We start from the raw sequence: 26,377 nt of genomic DNA on the forward strand, positions 1-26,377 counted from the left end.
GTTCAGCCAGGTTGGAACAATGTGGGAAATTTATCCTGAGATGGGGGGAGGGGTTTGGAGGTGGGTCTTGAGTTCTAGACTTCCAAATCTAGACCCTGTCTTTTCCCTAACATGTTGAGTCAATTTTTGAAGCCAGTAGACTTTTCTGGACTTTTGTGCCCTTCGCTCATGAAGTGAGAGTGTTAGTTTTAAATGATTACTAGCATTCCTTCCCGTAATAAACACTGTAATTCTTTGAGTGGTTAGTAATTAAGCCTCTGCTTTCAACTGACAGAAGTTAGATACAAGTTTTTCCTTCTGTAAGCCATCAGTATCATGTGTCAGTGCGAGAGCCTGTTCCCAGACTAACATCCACAGCAAGGAAAACATCAACAAATTCACTCTCTAATGATGATTCATATTCTACCTCATTTGCGAAGGATAGTTATTTCAAGAATGAATCTCTGCTTTAGTTAGAGTGATTGATTAAAACTGAAAATAAAATTGTAAATGAAAATTTGTTTCAATTTCCTGAGCCTAGTACTTTCTGCCAACACCCCAGTCTCTTAGTAGTTTCTTTGCAGTCATATCTAATCAATTTGTAAGGCCCATTTTGTTTCTTAGTGTATCAACTCATAGGTAATAAGTACTTATGCTTAAAAAGATGTCTCAATTGTCTGCTGATATCTTTCCATCTTTTAAGATGTATTTCCCCTGAGAAAAGGGAGGGCAGGTGAAGTATTTTGTAACTGGCTGAAAGTTCTTGTGAATAAATGTTACTCTACAGTCCAAGTAACTCTTAAGATAGAAGCGTACCACTTATTTGGAATATAACTATATGGCACCTTCCACCATCAGAAACATAGCCAAGGACCAAGCAGTAAGTGAAAAATGGATATAGCATGTAGATTAACACACACACACAGTCTTTGGATCTGAAAATTTTGAGTTTGATAGTACCTTTAAAAAGTTTAAAGGTATGAATATAAACGATTTCTTTTTTATGATTAGATAGGAAGAATTTGTTCCTGTCATTTTTTGAACTGCATTGGGGTCACTTTTTTGCTCTTATTTGCTCTAATGAGCGTGATTTGTGCAAGCAGTTTAACAATTTATGATTCTGTTTTCACATCTGAAAAAGCGATAAAAATACTTACGATCGTTCTGACCAAATTAGTGTTTGCAAGTAAAATCCTCGGCAATGTAGTAGATAACCTACGTACTCAACAAGTGTTAATCCCAACATTGCACAAACACTGTCTGATCAGTTGAGATTAAACATGCACTTGATTTTGGAAGGTCATCTTTTACTGCTCTTCAGAGCCTCTTTTCTTCTCCTATTCTCTATATAATAGTAAACTTGATTTCCTGATTTCGATGCTTAAAGATTAGAAGAGCAGTATAGAAGGTGCAAAGGACACCAGGAGGAAAAAAGACAAAAAAAAAAAAAGAATAAAATAGAAATAATTTAAAACTCATAGGTATCCAGGGCCATTTAGTGCAGGGAAAAATAGCCCCTCATACCTCAGTGGTCACTTAGGGCTTTTCTGTATTATAGAAGATATATAGATCTAAGATAAATAGAGCTTTGATACAAGATATAAGAAGGGGTGTTCCAAACGAAAATCTTGATTTATCAAGGCTAAATTAAATTATGTATACTTTGCTTACTTTAGAAAACATACAGTGCATTTTGGAAGAATTTCAGTATGAAAAGGTCAAAATCTTAAATATTTTTTGTGCTTTTATGGATAAACCCTTAGCCGTCTGAAAAACTTAGCCATGGAGAGCTCAGTCTCCAGGGGTTCCACATAAGCACGGTATTAGTGAACTATCTTCTGTGTATTTCCAGCAAATAAACTAAGGGTCCACACATTCTATGGAAGAGGATAGGCATTTCTAATTACTAAGTTAAAATGATTTTTATGCAGATGACCTTTATGTTTCAAGAAAGAGCATTTGAAAGAAATTACTTGCGGATTTTAGCAGTAGCAACTTTCTTACATTCTTTCTGCCAGGACTTTGTGCTAGGACAGTTTACCCAGGCAGGACGCAGGGGCTGGCATTTGTGGGTGTCACCTGGATTCTCATGGTGTCACCTGTGATTCTCTGGGCAAAACATTTGAATTTGCACATTGAAACAAAAGCCCTTTCTAAGTTATAAGAACAGCAGAAACATGAGTTAGTATAAACTCAAGTGATCACCCATTGCATACTGACTCAGTACCGCAGCACTGATCTAAATGCGTCTGAAAGGAGTAACGGATGGGCTGTTGCACACACCACAGAGAGAGCACGCAGAGTCCAGCACCATCAGAGAGGTCAGCCAGTCAAATACCAGGGCTGGGGTTTTCAAAGAACCAGATAATGCCAGTTTTATGGCCGTTAATAACATTTTAGTTATATAAACAAAGATACGAGTACTAAAAAATAAATTCTGCTTTGCAGCGTACTCTGGTTGCCAACAGGGTTCAGAAATGACCTTTCTCATTGTGCACGTGGCATTGCATAATGGACCACTGATCATCCTCCAGCCCCCTCCCCAACTTTCCATTTCCCTTTTATGGACAGTCCTTAGTTCTGCTAGATCCCTCAGCTATTTCAGGGAGGCACATTCTTGGGTTTCCCCTTTAAAGCTCTTTGATTGTGCCTCTGGTAGTTAATGCACCAAATGGTCTTCAGGGGCATTTCCTACATGTGCTCTGCAGCTAATCAGAGCACCTTGGCCCACTGATTTCCTACCTCTGTGTTTTGCACATGTTTAAGGGCTCACTTCAAACACCAGGCCCACCAGCTTCTGGAGAGGAGTGGCAGAGCTCAGCTCTGATTTGGGTGTCTGCTTCAAACAGAGATTTTCCAAAGGATATCCTGCAGTAGATAAATCATTTCATTAGGCCAGGTTCACTTTTCAAACCAGGAAGCAGAGTGCCTGCCGTGTAGGAAAACTCAGATAAAGTTGTTATGGCTGTGCTCAGAGCACTTGTAAATATTGTCGTCAGTGTCTTTTATACAGGTTCCATCACGATTGTATTTAAACACTGACAGGTTAATTATGTGTTTGAAGGCTATGTTTATTGAGAGCTGATAAGAAACATATGAAATGAGTCCTTTACGTAATGCAGTGACAATGTTTTTTTTCCCAAATGTCTCCCCCCTAGTTGATTACTCCTCATGCCATCCGGGTGCAAACTCCTCCTCGGCACATCCCTGGTGTTGTAGAGGTCACATTGTCCTACAAATCCAAACAGTTCTGCAAAGGGACACCGGGAAGATTCATTTACACAGGTAAGAACTACTGCAGATGGTGGACAGAGCTGCCTTGGCCTTGTGGGTCTTTGACGCTATCTTGTATATATGTGTGTGTGTTATCCTAAAATCTGTTTTCTCTTAAGACCCACTTTCCTTCTCCATTTCACCCTATGTTTGACCAAATGAGGTGCTACTACTACTACTACTATAATTATTTAAGAATTCATCTGGGTGTCCGTGTTGAATGACAGGATCTGTTGAAATCATGGGTTGGATACCTAAAGCGGCAGCATGAGAAATAAGGGAAGAGGAAAGGAGTGCTCGACAATCCTGTCTCTCTGGATGTTAAACCATCTGTGTGGCAGTTCGTTTGCTTTATGGAGTAGGGGTGTGCTTTAATGCCCAGTACGACGTTCTTCTAGCTTGGTCGTGGCACTTGTATTAACGACAATTGGTGATTTTCGTATTTCATTCTGAATTGGTGCTTTCTTTCCCTGTAAGCTGCATTTTTCTCCCCCCCCACACCCCCGCAACCGACTGCCCCCTGCCACCCCAAAGAGCCTTGGCACATGGACCTGCCTTGCAGTAAGAAGCTAGGGTTATAGGGTGAATGTGAATTTCCTCCCGTCACGTGGAGAGAACCAGACATGTCCTCTATGGAAATACATCAAGTGCATAGTCTGAGTGCCCAGTGTGTACTTGAAGAGATCCTCAGATTGTTGTGTGCAAACCAGACAGTCTTTAGGGAACCAAACAGATCCCTAACCGAGGGATCTTTTTTGCAATCCAGATTCTGATTCAGTAGCTCTGGGTGGGACCTGAGACTCTGCATTTCTAACAAGCTCCGAAGGTGAGGTGGATGATCCTGGTCCGAGGACCACCCTGGGAGTGGTAACATTCTAGGTCCTCTGCTGAGTAGCAGTCATCGCTGGGTAGCTGTCTCCAGAAACTGGCCCCATGTTTCCTTCTTCATTCAATAAAGGACCGGAAGGCCAGCTTAAGTACAGAGTGTAAGTTGCTTTCACACAAGGAGACTCCAGAGCATGAAGGGATAACTGTGCTAACACATCCTAATTATAACCATACAATTAAATGGACAAATTTTATTTTGCTGTGACATTTTACCTCGAAGCATCTTTCCTTTTGTATTTTAACACTAGGAACAAAACCGACCGTGCTTATTAGTGACTCTCCACCTCCCCCCTCAAAATTATAAAAACAATTAATGCATCCTGACCCTTGGAAATGCCTCCCAGCCCTTTAAACAAAATGTAGGTTTGGTGCCTGCCTGACTATTAGTTTTAGTTAATTGAAAATTATAGGATTGACCCAAGAGGAAAATTTTGTTTGCACTCCAATCACTTTTACAAATTAAGGAAAATTACCACAATTTTGTTTAGCTAAGGTTTCACACTGAGTTCAAGAAATTAGCTCAGCCGTCCCAACAAAGTCAGCACTTTGTTAGTGAGCACTTGAAAAAACAATAGTCTATCTGGAGTTTTGTGGTGTATACAAACGAAGCATAGAGAAAGCGATGATGCTTTATAGAAGTAGGCCAAGTGTTTTTAATTAGGCTCATTGGTTCAGTGTAAGTTTTGAAGAACAATCAAACTAGCAGATTAGCTGTTTCTTTTAAAGCTAGGATTTCTTGCCATTCATTTTTCCCATGAGAACTTCCACATAGCGCTATTTTTTTTTTTTTTTACAAGCCTCATTATGGGCCTGCAGGAAAAGGACCAAATGAAACTTCTGATACTGTAACATTCCCCACCATCATTCCGATGGATGGGAGTTTTTCACAATGTTCTTCACTGAACTCAGTGTTCTGGAACATATTACAAAACCACAGAGGCCAAATGTTTTCTCTGAGGAGTTTGGACTCTGTTTTTGGCCGAAAACATTTAGGCCTCGCTGGCTGCTTATTTACTCTGCCATTAAGGACAAGAAAAGGAGAAGAAAAAGGAGAAGAAGAAAATGCTCGTGTGATGGGAGGAACGAGAGGCGATCAGGCATGATTCCGCTTTGGTGACAACGTCCCTGCCCATTAATGGTTCCATTTTGTGGTCAAGACTCCTTTAGAAGAAATTATTTTTAATCAGTGTTCAACGAAATATCCCCTTGAGCCACCTGGCCATAAAAGTTAAAAAAAAAAATCATCCCCATTAAATTACTTAAGTTCTCAAAAGAAAATAGCTAGGGGACCCGTCGTTATTGGGAATTTTTTTAACCATTAAAAAAATTGCCATCAATTTAAGAAATCACATCTTGGAAATCTCGTATGAGATGGGAATCAAGATCAAAGGTAAAAGCGGCCGATTTGCAAGTCTAGCAAGGTAGTTAAGGATAAGAGAGAGAAATCCTGGGTGTGCACTCCAGGATTTCCTGCACGTGTGTAAGTGTGTGGGAAATTTAAAGCATGAAAAAATGCTTCTGCTGATCTTGCCTCAAACTGTGGGCAAGAGACAAGAAGACTTAGTTTTTTAAGTATTCTAAGAGAGACTCTCACCTCTCCCTGCGTTGGAAAAATAAAATTTTCAAAGAAACTGGTACAAAAACTTCCCTGTTGATGTAGCTGGCTGTTTACAGTCACTGTGACATTACACCATTTCTAGCAAAAGGGAGTCTCTGTTAATTTCTGAACTACACCTGGAACTCTTGATCATTATCATGAAGTGTTTATGGCTGCTGCTGCCAAGCCTCTGTGATTTGCTCAGTTTACCTCTCTGCTTGTCACCACTTTCTAGCGGAGGCACAGGGATGGGTTGTAAATCCTCTCTGTTCTTCATATCCGAACAACCGCTCAGCTCATTGGAAACCTGCAGCCCTCCCTTTCCGTCCACCCACAGAAGCTCACATTTCATTTTCTTTAACATCCACGGCATTTCAAGATGTGAGGCTTGGTTTTCTGGGTGGGGTGAGCTAACAGTTGTTTCTTAGTAGAATATCACTTGGAATTTTTCCCTTTAAAAAGAAAAAAAGAAATGTCCTAGGACTGAAAAACAACAGCCCAAACTAAGGCACTGTTCTTTTCTGAGTGTGTGTGACAGGGTTTGGGTGTGTGTATGTGCAAGTCTCTAAAAATCTATAATAGATGAAAAAAAAAACAAAACCCACACAACTGAGACAGGAACAGCCTGGCCTAATCTATGCAAATAAAGGCAGACTATTGGGGGTGGGGGGAAAGAATCTGACTAAACACAGATTGCCTGCAAGCTGGCTCCACTGGTAGGGACAGGAGGGCAGCTCTCCATCTTTGGTGCTTCAGACCAGGGACACGTGACGTGTTCTCAGCTGCCAGCTGTGGGGTTCTCTGGTGTTTGCCCAATCAGAGTGAGGGAGGAGAGTGAAGCCCAACTGGATCAGAATAAAAAAGCTCGGTAGCGGTAGCATAGGGCATCCCTGATCTGATTTATTGTGGCCAGTTATTCTTATGTAAATGTAGAGCAAGGCTGACTTTACATCTTAAATCATGTTTTCTAATAGGAGGAAACAAAAACCCTTTCTAAGGACAGGGCTGTTTTCAAAGCCCTCGCTAATCGTGTGTCTGGTCCGTCAGTCCAATGGGAAGTCAATCCCCATAAACCTCCACTGCCCTGGAAGGGGTCTCGCCAATATCTTTGTTCTTCTCGTAGCTTGCTTTCCTGCAGTTGTTATGTCTTGAAGCGACTTGGATCTTTTAGAATTGTAATCTCTCCCACTAAACTTTAAGTAACCTTGGGAGCTGATAAGAGACTCCCAGGTGCCTTTAGCTGCTTCTTCAAAGTTCTTAGAATTGGTTTTTCTTCATAAGAGGTGGCCAAATCCAAATGTACTTTTTAACTTCAGTCCAGTTATTCCTCCACTGGAGGGGCTGCTGACTTTGGGAAAAATATGACTGGAGAAATGGGCCACCAGGATGTTGGACCAGCTTAGGTGTGCACCAAGAGCTATATACTGCCTACTGCCCAAAAGGTGGTGAAAGCCCCCAATGGATGATCATCTAACAGCTCAGATGTTTGTGTAGGTCACATCTCAAATCCTTTATACCACTGGGTTCTCCTATTCTTAACGTTTTCCACCAAGCTTCCTGCCCCTGTGAAACATACATAATCCTTGTACGTTAGTCTCAGAATCCACTTTGACATAAATATTCTTCCTGGAAATGCTTCTTGTTTGTACCTCATGCCCCAAGTTACTTTGCATGTAGAAGGGGCCATGTTGGCTGAATATGTTCCATGAAACTTGATGACTTGTACCATGTCTTTCAAATTTTCCTTTTTTCTTCCCATTCCTCTTATGTTCTCCCTCTGCCCCCACTCTCTTCTTCTTTCTTCCCTTCTCCCTCTTTTCATTCCTTCTCCTTAGTCTTTCCCCCCTCACTTCCAAGGAGATGATGTAGCATAGTGATTGAGTCCTTGGGTTTAAGAGATGATGGGTGTAGCTTGAACTCTCAGCTCTACCACTTACCAGACAGGTTATTTTTGGGACATTGTACGATGGCTCTGAACCACAGTCGCCTCATCTTTACATTATCACAGGGAATAATAACTTACTGGGGTTGTTCTTAGTATTAGGGAAATGTGTATAAAGCACCTAGGGTGAGCTAGCATGCGCACTTAGCCAGACATTAGTAGTTTCCATGAATAACTGATGACCATTATAATTATTCATTCATTCATTTGTTGCTGAGTCCCTACCATGGTGTAATATTTTATATGTGTTGTTTATCTTCTCCACCATGTTCCTAGAGGTCTAAGAAATGTCCTTTAGGAATTTTAGTAACAAAACTGTAGTCATCGGTAAATTAAAGAGGCAACATCAATCAACCACAAATACAAAGAGCACAGTGTAAGGCAGCCAGAAAAAGATTTATAAATGTGACGATAACAATCTTGATATAACAAATATTTTCTTAGAAACCACCTCAAACAATAAGTATTTTAAAAAGGCAGCCCAGATTTATAAAGTTCTCAGGTGTTGAATTTTCAGTAACAACGCACACCTGTTCTCTTGTTTCCATCCCAAATTTCAACCCCTGATCTGGAGGCCATAGTAACATGGGTACCGTCTATCACCAGCCCCCTTCAAAGGTGTTTAGGTTATAATCGGCTTCAATCCCCGTTCAAGAGGTTTCAGGGAGAAAGCTCTCTTTTTAGTTCTTGGAAACCTCCTGCATAAATGAAGGCTGCCACCCTGGGGATAAACAAAGTCTTCAGTTTTAGGGAAAAAGTTTGCACCTAATGAATCTCTTGTTCTTTAGCCTCTTCTTAAACTAGTTCATTGCCAGATTAAGCTTCTGAAAAGCCACTTTTATAACATGTCCCTGCAGAGAAACCTTCCCTATCTACTCCCTGTATGTAAGATGTAGCCCAAACCCCTGGGCTTGGCATTCACAGCTCGCTATGCTCTGGGCCCGGTGCTTCCTTGTCTCCACTCAAACCAGGCTCCTCACTATGCCTCACGCTCACTTCATGTTTAGCTACCTTGGACATGGTGATTCCTCTGTAAGTTCCAGTTCAAACTCTTATTTCCCCTCGGAGGTGTTCTCTGGCCACAGTAGCAAGTGGCCAGGGCACTGGGCTGAGATCAGGGAGGTCTGAGTTCTAGTCCCAGCCCTGCTGCTAACTGGCTATGAGACATAGGACAAGTTGCTGACATGCTCCAGACTACAGTTTCTTCATAGTAAAATGAGCCAATTGGACTAGGTGACATTGATGTTCTCTATGGCTCATCTTGATTGATTGGAAGAGTCTCTGTCCTTGGATCTCTTTTGTCACATGTGCTTAGATGGCTCATTCATCATTCACTTCCTTCTACTGTTGGCTCTCTTCTTTTGATCTTAGGTAGACACATCTCAAGAAGTCCACAAGCTGCTTGAGGGAAGAGCAAACCTTCCCTAATCTTACACTGTTTTGCCCACTCTGTTGAAGCACCTTGACTTACTTGACTTACATCTTACTTGCAATAGGTGTTCTCTAATAATTGACTAACATATTGCCCAGAAGCAATGGGTCCTTATTGATTTTTGTGCTCTGGATGACAGGGAATGTAAATAAGAGCTGTTAATTAAGAATCTGTCCCTTTTAACTTGAACTTACATGTAGAGAACACAGTCACTGGGGTTTTTGTTAAAGAAAAAAAATGGAGTTCGATCTATATTATATATACGCTTCATTTTTTTGTCTGTAAAATGAGGATATTTTAACAGTACCTGCATCTAAGGAGTCAATAAGTAAATGTATGTAACACACTCCTGGCAGTGCCTGGTACGGTATGAATGCTCCCTAAAAGTAAATGCAAAAAGAGAGAAGCAGACAATAGGAACGTTTCTCTTCAAAATGCAAAGAATTGGTTGTTAGGGCACATTTTGTTTGGTATTATATGTGTGCCAGCTTTCATCTGATTAAGGAAATTGTTTCTTTCTAGGCGTTCGAGTCAGAATCAAAAGATCTCGGTTCTAATTCTGATTTTATGACTTTCTTTTGTTAGTTCATTCACTCATCTCACAAATATTTGTGGATTGCCTGTTCTCTTCTAGGCAGTGTTCTAAAACCATGTTGAGCAAAACCACACACAGTCCCTTTTTTCAGGGATCTTGTAGTCTAAGAGGGAACGTGGATATTCATAAGTTTACAATTTCAAACCTGCTAAGTGCCCAGAAAAACAGGAACAGAGGTTCAGACAAGAATAAAACAAAGGACTGCCAGTAGGTCAGTTGGAGGTGTTTTCTCTCAGATAAAGATGCATGAGCTGAGGTTTGAAGGATGATTAAGAGTTAACCTGGCAATTGATGAAGGATAGGGGTCAGGTGGGGTTGGGGAAAGAAAACGAGTGCTCCAGCCGAGAGAGGCATGTAAGAAGGCTCTGAATGGGAGGAAACGTGGCATCTTGGAAGGCTGTAAAAATTCCAGTGAAGCTGAAAAATCAAGAGAGAGGAAGAGAATGGTGAGAGAGGAAAAGAATGGTGAGAGAGAAGATTGGGCAGAGACAAGCCTTTGAAGCCTTGTAGCCAGCGGGAGGAGTCTAGTTGTCATCTCAGGAGCAGTCCTTAAGTGGTCAGGTGGACATAACCAGACTTTCATTTTGGGAAAATAAAAACAAAAACAAAAAACTCTGGCTGACTGGAGCACAGGAAGCCAGAATGGATGTTGGAAGACCTGTTAGGATGCCATTGCCGTATTCCAGGAAAGAGATTTGATGACTTGACTTTGGGTGGTAATGGGTAGAGATGGAATATAGTGAGAGGATTCAAGGGGTATTTAAAAGGGAAAGTGGACAGGACCTGGAGATGTGTTGGACGTGGGGGTGAGGGGATGGAGGGCTCAGGCCCAGATTTTTGACTTCCTCCCACTTAATAGACGGTGGGGTCCTTCCTTCTCTGGGCATCCGAAGGGTCTTGTGAGTATCAGTGAAAGAATGGGCATGAAAATGTTTTGTAAAGGGTAATATTCTACACATATGTTAATTGTTATAAAGACAGGCCTAAGCAAACTCAGGAAGAATTGAGGAAAGGAAGTCAAGAAAGCGTTTTCTTTTATATCAGATTGTTTTCACTTAGGATTCAGCTGAAGGAGGGCTGTGTAATGAACACTTGACTAGCAGTTTTGCCTTAGCAGTGTCCTAATTGGAAAAGACCCAAGAAGAAGGAAAAATTAACAGGCTGCTCCTGTCCACATGTCTCAAATATTACTCCAAATGAGCCATTTACACACAAAGAAAAGAATTCAAGGCAGAGGGAATGTTTATTCTTTTTGCTTTTGTGATCCAAAGGCTAAGTCCCAAGCTTCTTCTCCGCTGCCAAGGGAATTTTTTCACAAAATATGATTGCTCCTGATCTGATGTACATTGATGTGATTGGTGATCCTGAACCCACTGGCATTTGTAAACTTAAACACTGTTGGTGCCATAATGGGGACAACAGCAACAAGAATCACTAAAAGTAACCCATTGTACTTCTGTGACGTCTATAAAATGAAAGCCGTTTCTGCAAAGAATAGAGCTGGTCTGAAGGGAGCATATTATTTTGCATATTTTATGTACATACTTTCCAAGAAATACGACCTTTATTTCCTTTTTGGAGTGGAGTATAATCAGGACTTGAGTAGCTAGTGTAACAGGATCATTAAAAGGGATATTTTCACTGACATTAGAGGTCTAAATGGCCACTAGGCCTTATATACAACCTTGGCTTTTTCCTGTCTACCCAGAGTTAATAAGTGATAAGGCCAGGAGAGAGATAAATCACAGAAATCCCTGTCCAAAGAAAACATATTGACTACAGCCAAGCAAATAACAGACCATAACCAACAGTCCCATTCATCATTCATGTAATAGGGATATAAAGTGTTTCCTACCAATGAAACCGTATAGAAGGAAAAGGCAGATAAGCTTCCCCAATCTAAGGCATGTGATTTGGTTATTAAGGGACATGAACTACTTGTCACATGGCTTTAATCTTTAAGATGTGTTGCCATTTCTAAACTATAAATTTCTAGTCAGGGATTAGAAAGCTATTAACAATAAAGGTAGGAACTGAGTTTTATATGCACTCTTACCAAGGTAATGCAATACTATAAAGTCTTGAACCTCTAATCTATTTAGTATAATATAACATGATTTGGTTTTCAGAGCCAATAAACTATTTGGAGATTTTCAAGGCTGTTGTTTTTGTTTTTTACCCAGCATCATGATAAATTAACCCTTCAGTTTTTAAACTATGTACCTGAAATGGAGGACAGTGAGTGGGAGGGAGATGAAAATAAATTTTTCTTTTTCTCCTTTCCTAAGATATATTCCAAATGTTGGATGGAGGATTATTTTCTATTTTATTTGTCCACAGTTACAGTGGTACGGATACTCGTCTTTCTGTTCATTGTTAACTAAGTGGTGTGGTGCCCACTAGAGCATTAAAACTTGTTTTTCTTTCTTTATTGCAAAGTTGCCCACACTGATTTCAGATAATTTAGGAAGCACCAACAGAAAATAATTAAAATAGTATTAAAATTGCCCACATTTCTGCCAGTTCTTTAAACATAAACAGTACATGTTAGCTATTCATATTATTTTTAATGGCATATGTCTTGTCTTTTTCCTATGCAGATTATCTGCGTCATTACCGAAATAGGGTGATACCTTACATAATATTAATTTTTTCTCTCACTTAACTATCATAAACATCAGGGCATTATGAATTTAAAACAGTTTTTAGTCTCTCATAATCATTTCACACTTCAGTAGAATCTCATCGTGAGATATAGCTTCATCTTCTCGTTAAAGCGTAGATACGTTGAATCTGGGTTCTCATCTCTTTTTGTTCCTGAGAAACATATAGCACAGGGTCATTAGTCCCATACCCTCGTTCTTGGCATCGCTATTGGTTGGGATTCATCAGTCACCCCAGCTGACTGCATGGAAGTAGCTCCGAAGGCCTCCTGTCTCAGATGGCCTGAGTCTCAGAGGTTGGGACCAACCCCCTGACACACAGCTGTTTGTTCTACCTGAACCACTTCTGGGGGTCAATGAATTCTGTAAATTTTCCCCCACTATGTGAAGCACTACTGTACTTTCCATAAGTAAAAATGAAAACTCATCTAAAACACTTATGTCTGAAACTTAAGTCCAAAATTATGACAAAAGGTGGGGCGATGCAGGCCCCTCCCAAACCACCTTCCCCAGGATAGCAGCATTTCTCACTAGAGTTTTGAACTCCTTTCCTCTCTCTACCCTGTGGGCTTCCAACAGCCTTTCTTGACTTCTATACTGTTTTTTCCCACTCTATCTTCTTTCTCCATCTTCTTCCTGTCTGTATTACTAGAATGTAAGGTATGTTTTCCCCCCTGAGAATCTGTGTAAGGCTGACTCTATTATTGGCCCATTTTAAAGATAAAAACACTTAGAAAGGTGAAGTGCCTTCCCCAAGGTTCTGTAGTTAATAAATGGAGGAGCCAGAATTTGGACCCTGGTGGAAGGATACCATAGCCTGCACAGTTGTAACCCCCTGGGGTATTGCTTTCACTTATTCAGTTTTGGAATTATGTGATCCCCTAAATTAGATCATTAGTGATGGGAGAGTGTGGGTATTTCTAGGACAGGTGAGGTCTGACAGGACCTGGAGCCTTACATATTTTAAACGAATCGTATCATTATGAACATCATGCATATTCATATAGGATAGAAAATTGAAAAAACATGAGAAATATGAAGAGATCCATTATCCCATCCCTCTGTTAATATTTTTTAGTCTTTCTTCTAATATTTTTCTCATAAACTCTTATGTATTTTTATGAGTGAATCACAGTATATGTATATAATTTTGTATCCTACTTTGTAATTTGAATTGTAAAGTAAACGTTCCTCTATTAGTTTAAATTCCTCCTAAATGCATTTTAGTGGGTATGTAATAGTCCATTTTGTGGCCACATCATAATTTACCTAATTGTTCTCCTATCATTGGATAACCACATCTTTTCTTTCACAGAACTTTCAACATCGTATGTGCCAGAATAGAGCATATATAACACCTTGATATAAGGTGTTCCCTCATTTTCCTAACAAAAGGTTTTCTGTTTTAGGACCATGTTAGCCATATGCATATTTATAGATACCAGTGAATTATCAGTTGTCTATTTATAGTATTTCACATGTTAATTTAGTTAAGTATACATATTGAAAATCACATACATAATTTACAACATTTACAAATATAACTTTTTCCACCTTTAGGGTTTACACTTCTGTTCAGACTCATTACAGCCATCTTTAACATTAGTGCTTTTCTTTTTACTGTCAAAGTCAGAGCCATTTTTAGTCCCATCATATTCTCTTCTATGTTCGTTGTTTGAGATCTTCTTTTTGAATCTGTACATGATGCTTTCACTGAAAATTTTATCAAAGCCATAACTAACCATTTGCTATATTTTAATCTCCAAACATAGCCACTTCAGCAATGTTCTTAAAGCTGATCTTTGAAAATCTCGTTTTGACAAACATTTGTAATGGTGAGAGATCCAGGAAAAATTCTACATTTATGTACGTGTTCTAATCGTCCTTGTTGTTTTTACTTTCTTCTTCAGGTGACCTCTTAAGTATCACCATGGATTATAGTTGGCTCATGCCCCAAACAGTACCTAGTTTAAAAATAACATAATTGGGAAAGCACTTTGTCTTAAGAGAGACTTTAAAATTATTCAAATATATAACAAGGGGACTTTTTTTTAAGAAGGGTATTCTTTCCATATATGTCAGCACATTGATCCATCTTTCCTATTGGTGGGGGGTCCTATGGCATATGCGATCCTTGGTGTGAACTGAATACTGTACCACATAGTATTTTTGATTTGAATAAAGTGGATCTTAAGTGGATCTTCTATTAGTCAGGGCACTGAAAGTGCAGGTGGAAACCATCCCATTAATGTCAGATTGGAGAATTTCTGCCAAACCTCTCAATGGTGAGGGAGTAGACAGAAGCTGGGACTCCCTAAATTGTGTGCAGAAACAACAACAGAAGAGCAGACTTCCCCTCATACCCACTGCTCTTTGACCTCCAAATGTAACTCCTGTTACATCAACTGTGGCTTGCTTCTTTATATCACGCGTGGAAGGCCTGACCTGCTGGGGAAGAGCCACCTGGGATCAGCCTCGGTGGTTAGTGTCAGGAAGCCTCAACTCCCAGTTAATATGGAGTTAATTTAGGCCTTTGTTTAGTGCCAAAAATATACTTACATTAAGTATCTGCACAGAATAAGGCCTCCCAGTCATTCTACACATGCGCATGGTTTCCTTTTAGTGTTAGCTGATTTTAAAAGTGCTCACTGAGGCCAGGCCGACTATTTGACATTATTGGGAGGTTTGAGTGGAGGAAAGCGTCCCTGGAGAATCTGTTCTGAGCAAGCTTGTATGTCTCATTCTTCTCCAGTTTGTTTAAGACTAGAAGAATGAAACGTGCACTGACTCAGAGGAAGACTTGGAAATTTTGCTTCATAAAGTTATTGGCATCAAAGCTAACAGATTATTGTGACTTGTCGGAAAGTTATAAGTCAGGGACCAAAGTACAGGCTTGGCTGTTGAGCCTCTTTGTCTCATCTTTGTCTTATGTCTGTGTAATTAAATAAATTTACCTCAATGCAGTCTGTACAGTTGACCAAGACTTTCCCATTCAATTCTCTTTGGCAAGGTAGGTAGGACAAGTATTTTTAGCCCCATTTTCGGGTATGAAAAGTGAGGTTTAGAGAGAGGTAGAGAACAAATGTATGGATACCAAGGGGGGGAAGGGCTTGGGACGAACTGGGAGATTGGGATTGACATATATACGCTACTAGGTATAAAACAGATAACTAATGAGAACTTACTGTATAGCACAGGGAACTCTACTCACTGCTCTGCGGTGACCTAAATGGGAAGGAAATCCAAGAGGGGATATATGTATACGTATAGCTGATTCACTTTGCCATGCAGCAGAAACCAACACAGCGTTGTAAAGCAACTGTACTCCAATAAAAATTAATTAAAGAAAGAGTCATTTAGGTCACCTAGTGATGGTCTGATATCAGATCTATATCACTCCAAGTAACTGATTAGACTCTTTGCTATTTCATATTTTTACATCTACAAATGAACTTAAAATACTTTTACTTCGCTTTTTAAGTTTTCTACGGTTATGATTCACTAATTAGATTGGAGGCTTCTAGAGTCTTAGGCTGCCTCTCCAGCATTGCACTTTTATTATACGTAGCAGTTTTATTTTATTCATAGCACTTACCACCAGTTGATACAATCTGGATTATTTCTTTGTTTACTTGTGCACAGTCTGTGTCTCTCACTGGAATATAAGCTCCATGAAGGCAGGGTCTTTGTCCGTCTTGTTCACCTCTGTGTTCTCAGTGTCTAGTACAGTGCCTAGCACACAGTGGGAACACTCAATAAATATTAGTCAAATTAACGAATGGAAAAATGTATGAAAAAATGACTGAAAAATCTAGCCATAAATTTATGAAATGTGAGCCCTAAAGATAACCTAATTACCCAAGTTGTTGATTTCTTTATAGAAGATGAAAACTAGGCTTACGGAATTTAAAAGACTTGGCTAAAGTTACTCAGCTGGTGGTAAATCTTTATACCAGAGCCCTTTTCTTTGGCTTGTCTCCACATTGTGTGTATCCCCTTAGGCTCATTTGGTTATAAAGAAGCTGTATGACTGTAGATCTCTGGAGTTAAGACAGACCCCACTTTGAATCTAGCTATCTTCTTAACCAGTCTGAGACTCTGTTTCCTCATCTTTATAATGGGGATGATAATATCTCATATGATTGCTGTGAGGATTCGATTAGATAATGCATGTGAAAAGCTTAGCACAGTGCATGGCATGTAGTAAGTGCTCACTTAGTGGCAGATCTTATCAAAACAGGGTTTGAGAAAAACAGACTCTCATAAATCTGAATTTTAGAGCTGGAAAGGCCCTCAGAGATGTCCTGAACCAATCTGCCCATTTTGTAGAGGAGGCTACTGAGGCTCCTGCAGGAAGAGCCTTTCCCAGACCGACATATAATTGATTTGTATACAGAACCGGAACAAATCATACATAAATGGAGTTAACTAATTATTTTGTGAATGGGCTTCCATATTTATGAATATGTAAAGACATCACATTTTTGCATGGATAATAAAATCATTCAACCAACATCACCATAGTATTTAGCAGGCTCGTTTTGAATTAAGGTCGTCAGTCTTTGACCATTCAAAGAAAGGGTGAGATAGTATAGCATGTTTGATTCCTTGGGCCTCCGATATGTGATCTGTTTTTTAAAAAAGTGTCATGGGCACCATTGTTCTGATTTGTTTACATTCTTGACTTTTTGTTGACAAGAGAAGAAGGAGCTTTTCTTCGCCTCTGAGTAAATCAAATTCCGAGAGGAAAGTCAAGTGCCATTTTACCATTGATGAAGTGGAGCCTTGCAATCTAAGGGCGTTTTCTTCATCCTATATTTTTGTGAAAGCCCAGCTTAAGAGCAGGACATCTATTGGTCACCAAAAAGTATTGGGAAACCTCATCGGACTAGACGGTCATTTTCCCAAGGTCCAGATCAGGGAGGGACTTGGCGGGGTCTGCCTGAATATACTGTCCCCTCCACATTCTCATGTCTAGTGCCTGTAGTAACTTAACGAGGACATCTGTGGACCCTCCACCCTGCCTTTAAATCTCAGTTCTCTGGAAGTCCTTGAGGAGATAAGATGTGTCAGGCTTTGCTGCATTTAGTGATCTTACGCTTACTAAGTGGGCTTGGAGGCAAAATCACCATCATTAGGGGCAATGAGAGGGAAATACTTGCAAGATGATGGTATCCAGGGACAAGATTAAAATCTGCCTGGGAAGAGATCTCTGCTATGTGCCTGGCACAGTGAGGTATTTCAATTACTGTTTGCTGCCTGACTGGTGACAGTGAATGAACATGTGAATTGTTATAGGCCTGTCCTGCAGCGATCTGGGAAGGATATCACTGTATCAGTGGCATATCCCAGTTCATAAAAAAATCCAGATTGTATAAGGGGATTCTGCTCTAAATCTTGCTTGGGGCTTATGTTCGAATTCAAATAAACGAGTTTTTTTTTTTTTCCAGACCTTCCCAAAAAGGCACTCAGTTGTTGGTGAAAAGCAAAACTGGGCTAAGCTGTCCATTGATGCTAAATGTAATGAGTAGAGTAAAAAGTAAAATATATTAATTCCACTTTCCTAACTGCAGCTAATTAAGGGTGGCTCATTTAAAACAGACCTAATTTAATCTACTAATATAAGTATTCGATTACAGTTGTTCCCACTGCTTTCCGCTCAGACTACTTTTTTGTATACTTATATATGATGCATTCATGGTGTGAATCCTTCTAAGGGTCCAGGTTGTAATGGAAAAGTGGTTTCAGGACTTGATAATTGCCCAAATTAAATAATATATATGTAAATGGAGATTTGAGTGTAAATTGTGCACGGCAATGCTGTAAGGAATTGAGTCCCTTTATCCTGATACCTTTCAGCCAGTCAGAATAAAGTGCTTCCCCTTTTATCCTATACCACTTAGGACAGTTTATTGCATTATTAAGTACATATTACAAGAAGCACATTGTTGTTTAAGACTCATTGATTTAAGCAGAACTATTCTTACAAAGTTTCGTAGCCTTTTGCATAAAAAGAGAAGAGGCCGTATACAATTATAAACTCTTAATGTAATATAACAGCCTATAATATAATATCCTCCCATTTTCTAAAGAAGCCACCAAAGATTTTAATGAGTTTGTTAGAAGTACTGTTTGTGAGTTCTGGGATGTCATGTCTAATTAGACTTCATGGATTTAAGTATTTCTTTAATGAAATCTGTAGCTTAACTCACCACGGTTATATTCCTTGTCCTCCCGTCCTTAAAATGATTTTACTTTATTTTTATTTTGGGTGGCATTAAAAAGAAATGAAAGACTATGATTCTGCCTCATCCTCAGATGGATATAGTGAAAAATACAGTGCTTATTATGAAGTTAGTGTGAGTTACCATGTAATTACCACTGGCTGCACTGTAATGATTATTTAGTTACCACTGACTGAGCATCTCTGCCAAATAACACACGTGATTTCATAGGAAGCATAGAATTAAGTCATCCCGGAGCTCACGGAGGGAGTATATACCCGATCTCTTTCCTTAAGTGTGGGTGCTGCTCACGTTAACAGCTAAATAATCAAGCTTGGAGCAAAGTGACAGCAGAACAGGGTATGAGTTTACATGATTTGATTTGCTGATGTTTTAAACACTTAGCAGGGGACAGCTATAGAAGCCAATTAAATCTCTGCAAGGTGCATAGAGTTATCTCCTTTGTGAGAAACAATTTAAGGGAATTGCATTGGCCCTTAAACTGGAGGGGAGACGAAGCATTAGGAATGAAATTTCAGATGCAAAGTGCTGATCAATCGTGCCTCCTTCTGTTGTTTTTAGCTTTGCGTTGTTTGGGCTGCTGCTGTTTTAAAGGATTTGCACTTTTATTTTGCAAGCGCAGGGTTATGTTAAACTTTTCCCCGTAAAAACGTTCCTTTGGCTATTGATTACGATGTGCCTTTTAACAAGGCATTGTATCTAAAAGAGTAAAACAAAAACAAAAACATGGCAGTGTATTCCATCCCTTTCAAATACTGCATCTTATTTAGTGTACCGGAATTCCCAGTTTAAAGTAATCACAAAATTTATGGAGAAACGGATAAAAAAGGTTGTAAAATATTGATTTGGGGAAAATAATAACACAACTCATCAATAATAAGAAGAAAAATGAAGCAATAATTCAGGGGGTATCGAGCGGTTTGCTGCTGGGTGTATTGATCCAGTCCTTACAGTATAAGATCGCACCTGAGATTGCTCTGAAAGAAAGAACAGCATTCCTCAGCTCATTATTTCTCAGATACTATCACCGTGTTACACGGGCCTTGCAGAGTTGGGATTGTTGCAGCTGGGACAGTGGGACCCGCAGTAATAATAATAAATAAATAAATAGCTCAGAAATCTATATTGCCTTAAATCCACTGTGCCTGGTCTTAATAACATATTGGCTCTGATTTTATAAATTCTTCATTGCCTTATAGTAACTAATGACAATTCCGACGCCGTGTGGTTCATTTAGGGACCAAAGAGATCTTCATCTTCTGTAATGGGCTCTCATATTTGGAAAGAATTCTTGTCTTGTCTGGCGTTTGCATCTGTTGTATTTCTTTGTTAAGTCACTAAGTTGAAAGCAACACATTTATGCCACTTTGCTTTGACATGGCATCATTTTATATTTTAAGACAATTTTTGGACTAGGCCATAGTATTATTGTTTCTGAGCGAAATCTTTTTTTTTTTTTTTTTTTTTTTTTGCGGTACGCGGGCCTCTCACTGTTGTGGCCTCTCCCGTCGTGGAGCACAGGGTCCGGACGCGCAGGCTCAGCGGCCGTGGCTCATGGGCCTAGCCGCTCCGTGGCACGTGGGATCTTCCCGGACCGGGGCACGAACCCGTGTCCCCTGCATCGGCAGGCGGACTCTCAACCACTGCGCCACCAGGGAAGCCCCGAAATCTTTAATATGGCGTGAAACTTTGACATTCATATTCACCAGTTATGAATTTATAAATTTATCTCTAATGTTTAAGATGTTGACACATTAACTCGACGATATGCAGTCATCACTGTAACTCTTTTAAGATGGTAGAATGTATTTCATTGCTGAAGAAGTCTAGGTTCTTTCTAGACTTTGATTATCCTATTAGTAGTGAATATTTTGCTCTCATTTTATTTTATTTTATTTTACTTTATTTTATTTTATTTTGGAGGAGAGAGTGGAATAACATTCAAATTCCAATTTAATAACAAAGTTTTGATACCAATTACCTTCCAGGCATCTTTTAGTCTCTGTGACCCAGAAAAGTGAGGTTCTTCCCTTCAAGACACTTATATTCTAGTAAGAGAAGGAAGGCAACATGGAACTTAAGAAGTAAATAACATAATTGTCAGACTGGTAAAAGTGTTATGAAAGAAATAAGAAGTGTGATCTGGTAGAGCACAATGGGGCAGGAGGGCTTCTTTAAATAGCAATTAGTACGGTAGAGTTAGAACAGTATATAAATGGATATCGCTTCTAGCCTGCACGGCACCACTCAGACACGCTTTTGTTTCTAAGCATCTGTGGATTTTCCCCAGTGCTAAAGCCATGCCATCATTCGCCCAGAAGCTTCACTTTCCCTACCCCATCCCCCAGCCACTCTGTGATCATCATCTAGAAATATGAGCCATGCCAGCTGACTATGTTCTCAGCAGATCAAGCTTCCTGAAATTTCAATAAGCATTGATCCATGTCATTGCACCAGATCCTTGAAATTGTTGTTTCTATAATATTTGTCTCTCCATTTCTGGCTCTAAAAGAAAAAAAAAAATTCCATGGAACAAGAGGCCAATGCCTCGTGTCAATAAAGGTGGATGGAGAGGGAAGGATGGAGAAGCAGAAAGAATAAAACGTTTAACCATCAAGACTTACTCACAAAATAGCTTTCAGTAAACTGCAAAGCATACCCCTCCTTGTTTATCCACAAAGTAAGATTGAAAGTCATCACTGAGCCTTAAACTGCGAATATTGAAATTGCAAGATGTGTGGTACATTTAGTGGAGACACTGGTGAAGTGCAGAAGTCATTTAAACTTTGTCTGTTAATTTTAAGGATTTATTGGCTGCAAGGAAAGAGAATATTTATAAACATTCTTAGGTATTCACAAAACACGTAGTTGCCAAACAGTACAAAGAATGGAAAGAAATAATCATTACGAAGCTGGATGATTCAGGAAGTGTGGTGATAAATACGGGAGGGACAACATATTATCTCAGCCCCTTCCAACTCCACATTTTTGAGTCATGATTATCAAGTGTGTCACTACAGGGACTATGCTAAGTCATTTGCAGCTAAAGGAATGTTAGTTTTAAAAGAATAATCAGGCAATGTTTGGGAAATACAAATACAATAAATGATGTCAAATCATCTTAGCTTGAATAAATATATACTGTATAATTGCTTCTACCCTCTAATTTCTTGTAATGAAAGTGGCAAGCAACAAGAAGGCGATTAATTGCAACAATGATTACTTAGCTTCTGCAGTGCCCGAATTAAAAAGAACACCAAGATTACTTTTTCTAATAGATCATATTTTTCAAAAATCATTGATGCTTTTAAATGGCAGCTGTGTTTGAATCGTTTTAAAGCACTATTTATTTGCTTGTTGGCAAACAGAGTGTCAAAATGAACTGTTGGTTGTTTAGTATGGTCCCAAATAAAGAGAGATAAATGTCATATCATAGCTCATCTATTATAATCCTTTTCTGCTGTGTGCTTCTTTTGAGACAGGCTGATTTTGAAAAACAAACTTGTGGCTGTCACTGTGATTTTACTTGTGTGTACTAGTTCTCTCTTGTCAACACAGAGTCTTGAATACAGCGGTACCCAGTGGTTGTTGAAGGAATGAGTGGACAAGAGCCCTGCTCTTTGGCTTTTGACAGGTTACTTCACTACTTAAAATTCTATTTTTTTATCTTGAATAATGGGGGAAATAAACATATCTTCTTCACTAGTTTGTTGTAATGATTAAAATAGATAATATGAGTAAGACACTTAGCAGATTATAAATGGTGCACATTAAGGACTCAAGAAATGGGAGTTCTTATAACTGATGACTTTAAGTAGTTCTCAATCTGTGAATTGATTATCTGACAGTCTGTTTCTATTGGGTTCACCAGAGTATTTGCAGTGCCTAGTACTATTTCTGGCCCAGAGTAGATGCTCAAAAAACGTTTGTTGACTGAATGAATCCCCCGATTCTCATTAACAAATAACAACAGCTATTGCTGCTAACACTTGAAAGGTACTTACTATGCGCCACTCACTGTTTTGAGCATATGACATATTTTTAGACATCTGTTCTTAAAAAAAACCTAACGCTGTGAGACAAGTACCATTATTATCCCCACGTTCCACGTGAAGAACCTGAGTCAAAGAGGAGTTAAGAATTTGCTCAAGGTCACGCAACTAGAAGGTGGCAGAACCAGGATTTGCCTACTGGCAGACTGGCCTCAGAGTCCTGAGCATATAGCATTATCATCAGTATTTAGCCCAAAGGTAACGTGAAGTGGGGCACTGGGCGCTGATCATTCATTCCTTCATTCGTTCAGCAGACGTTTTTTAATCATCATCCATATGTTACTTACTGGAGATACCATGTATCAGATGGGCACAGGCCCTGCCCTCACGGAGATTATAGTCGAAAGGGTCTGATTTTCTCAAATTTCAATTCATCCCATACTTTCCTCAGTGACTACTAGAATGAGAGATACTTAGAGGTCTTACTTGATGCAATAGAAGGAAGGCTGTACATGTGCAGAAATGAGAGTGCAAGGGTAAGCCTAAAAGGGTGGCACTGTGATGATTCTCGTGGGGTACACAGCACACATCCCTCCTTCTCTTTAGAGAATATAGGATGCATGCCTTCTGAAGCCCTAGATCCTACTGAGGCTTTCCAGTTCTGTGAGCAGATGTGTGGCCTTGTCATCTGCATCACGCCAACCTCCGGGTCAGAGCTGAGCCAAGCATTGCTCCAGGCTAACCATGAGAAGACAGGCCTCTGGCTCAGCCCCTGGAGGAGGGTGATGGGGTATCTGGGAAGAGCCCACTTTATTTTCTTTTCTGGGCATCTGGGTCAGAAGTCATCATTTTTACAGAAAAGTCCCATCAACTGTTTTTTTGGGTTTTTGTGTTTTTTAAAAAAATGGCCAGACCTCAACCTCAAGGCCACAGGAATTAGTAGCCAATAAATGCCCACATTTTAAATCTGTGGCAGAGTTCCCTAAGAATTTGTATGACTGTTCAGACAATGTCACATGCGTACATTTTACTCTTCTCTGCTTGTTTCTCCTATTTGGACTTGCCCTCTTCATGGCTTAGTTCACTCGGTCCTCATTTTCTTTATTTGCCAAATATTTATTCAGGAACGAAAAATACACAGCTGGAAGGATAGAGTTTGCATTTTGATCACCTCAAGCACAATGCCTGGTGGAGAGTAAAAAGTTCAGTAATAGTTGTTGAATGGACAGGTTGATGGATGGGTGAATAAAAAGAAAATTAGAAAACTATTATGTTTAGACTTAAAGAGATTATTTTTAATTAGGAATGGGTTCAAGCAAAATATTCAAAGTAACTCTTGAAGAAGGAATAAGTTATTCAATTAAAAAAAGGGCAAAAAAAAAATTAAAACCAAATCAAATTTGTCCCAGTAGAGTTGAGTGATTTTTACAAAACAAATCCATTGATTTAGATCTCCCAGTTTTGTCTGCCTCTGGCTAGGGTCACCAGTCAAGATGACTGATTATCCTGGGAAAGGTTCTGTAGCCTATCTCATAAACAGAAAAAAACTATCTCACACTTGGTCAGAAGGCAGCCCAAACATTTCGCCTCCAGAGGCTGGGAAAATTTAGCTGTGGTTGAGATTTGGCCAAAGAGAAAGCGCCTGGATCTGAGGGGCTCAACCATGACCGGATGGTGTGAACCCACCTCCAGGGCACAGCACACTCAGTAAGTTAGGACTCTGGGCCATCTCCAAAATTCCCTAAGCTTTGCTCCTCAGTTTTCTGAGCTGTTAAAGTACCACAGACATTTTGTCCGGGTTAGAAATTTCAGCAAAAGAACCTTAAAAAAAAGAAAAAAATCTGATTTCACACTTTGTTTTTTTCAATAGAAAAGCCACCAGCAGTCTTGACCTACACCCTTTCATTTAGAGTCTTAGGTGATTGTCAGGTGATCTTTCACCAAACTGTGGTTTGAATATATGGGTATAGTGTTCACGTCTACTGTTAGACCCTGTCCTAGATTCCCTCATCAGTCTTCACGGCGTCTCCCGACATCCCTCCATGGCAGCCATCTTCCAGGAAGTCCTTTCCCCTCCTCCTTGTTTCCCTTAGCGATGTGCTGTGCATGTGCTCAGCTCTTAAGCGTACACTTGCTTTGTGCTAGGCATTGTACTGGGTCCCTTGTAAGTCTCAGGCTTTTAATTCTGTGAGAATTCCAGGTCCGTCAAATACCTCAAAATGCCCTCTCAATTCCTGTCCTTTCTCTTGCCTTTAGGTCTTCAGCTAACTAATCCCAAGAAAAGTTTAGGAATTGGAAAATAAAATTAGCCTCCTAAAGCAGAGACAAGTCTGCTGTTCCCTTGAGTTTCATTCTCTGCCTTTTATTGAATGCCAACTATGTGCAAAGTATGGTGCAAAGGCCCAGGGATCCAAATACGACTCCAGTGCACAGCAAAAATAAATAGAGGGCAGGCTGTGTTGGCACATGATGCCATTCGAACTGATAAAATGCTCTGGTAGAAATCTGGGTAAATGGCCAGGGGGTGGGGGTGGGGTGGGAGGGCAGCCAGCCTGGGAGTCCAGGGGACGGGGGACTGGGAGAAGGTTTTGCCTAGGGGACTGAGGGTGTAGGACTCCTTTCAGTTCTAGTCTCCTGCCTTCTCCCCTTGTTATTGAGCTCCAGCGTCTCAAAAATGGGCAGTCTTTATATGTGAAAATTACATATTTTAAGAAATTCTGCCCCACCCATCTCCCTCTCTTTATTTTTTACCTCTTAGAATATGTTCTACACTATTCCAGAATTTATGTAAAAACGATTTCCTAAACTCCTCGTTTGCATTGCTCCTCCCTGCCGTTATTCCATGCCGCTCCCCCGCTCCCGCCGAGAGATTTGAGGGCATTTAGCGTATTTTTCTTTTATTCATCTTGTTAAGGAAAATCCTGAACATTCACTTGCATTCAGTTTTGAGTAAGAACAATTACCTGCACTGAAGTGAGTAGAGCTTCCTACCTTCATCCAGTGTCGCCCAGACACTTTTTCTTAGAAAGAAATATGAGTCAAATATCTGGGGATCCTTGTCAGGTAAACAGGATGGTGTGTTTTTTGTTTGTTTGTTTTGTTTTTTTTGTGGTATGCGGGCCTCTCACTGCTGTGGCCTCTCCCATCGCGGAGCACAGGCTCCGTACGCGCAGGCTCAGCGGCCATGGCTCACGGGCCCAGCCGCCCCGTGGCATGTGGGATCTTCCCGGACCGGGGCACGAACCCGTGTCCCCTGCATCGGCAGGCGGACTCTCAACCACTGCGCCACCAGGGAAGCCCAGGATGGTGTTTTTGATCTGATGTCGTAGATGTGGAAACAAGGCTGAAGTGGGAGGCACAGGTGAGGGAGTTCTTACGGATAAATGTTTGGAAGAATAAATGAGTGAATGAAGAATGCCTCGGCCTTGGTTTGTGAGTAAGCCTTCTCGTTTGCTTCCCTCTCAAGATGCCCTTCTGTGGATACCCCTCTAGCTAGCTTTTTGCATTTTGTGAGCATTTCGCTGTGAAATCCTCCCATTTTACTGCATCATCATTTCGATCAGACTATATCACCAGTCAAACACTGGGGACTGAGATACACGTGAGGTCTGTGCACAGTGAAAAGTCATTGCCTGAGGGTTATGTAACTTGATTGCTACAGGTAGGGAATAGCCTCTTTACCAACACATAGATTTATTGACTTCTGGATGGGAAAATTCAGCTTTTATATTTCAAGAGAGTAAATCATCTCTTGTTAATCGTGATGCCTTC

The 26,377-nt window shown here is 40.1% G+C and overlaps 1 protein-coding gene across 3 annotated transcripts in view; it reads left to right on the forward strand.

Moving 5' to 3' along the window:
* The window catches only part of LOC149743980 (transcription factor COE1-like), a 389,524-nt gene that overhangs the window by 312,400 nt on the left and 50,747 nt on the right, over nucleotides 1–26,377 (forward strand). For all 3 annotated transcript variants that reach the window (XM_089905903.1, XM_089905904.1, XM_089905905.1), the window contains exon 10: nucleotides 3,138–3,264. In XM_089905903.1, the coding sequence (XP_089762029.1) occupies nucleotides 3,138–3,264 (127 nt within the window). The remainder of the gene's footprint in view (nucleotides 1–3,137; nucleotides 3,265–26,377) is intronic.

This window comes from Delphinapterus leucas, unplaced genomic scaffold (genome assembly GCF_059928025.1).
Source record: "Delphinapterus leucas isolate spDelLeu-1000000601 "Yukka" unplaced genomic scaffold, BTC_Dleu_Yukka2 spDelLeu_asBTCV2_sq31, whole genome shotgun sequence".
Lineage (NCBI taxonomy): Eukaryota > Metazoa > Chordata > Mammalia > Artiodactyla > Monodontidae > Delphinapterus > Delphinapterus leucas.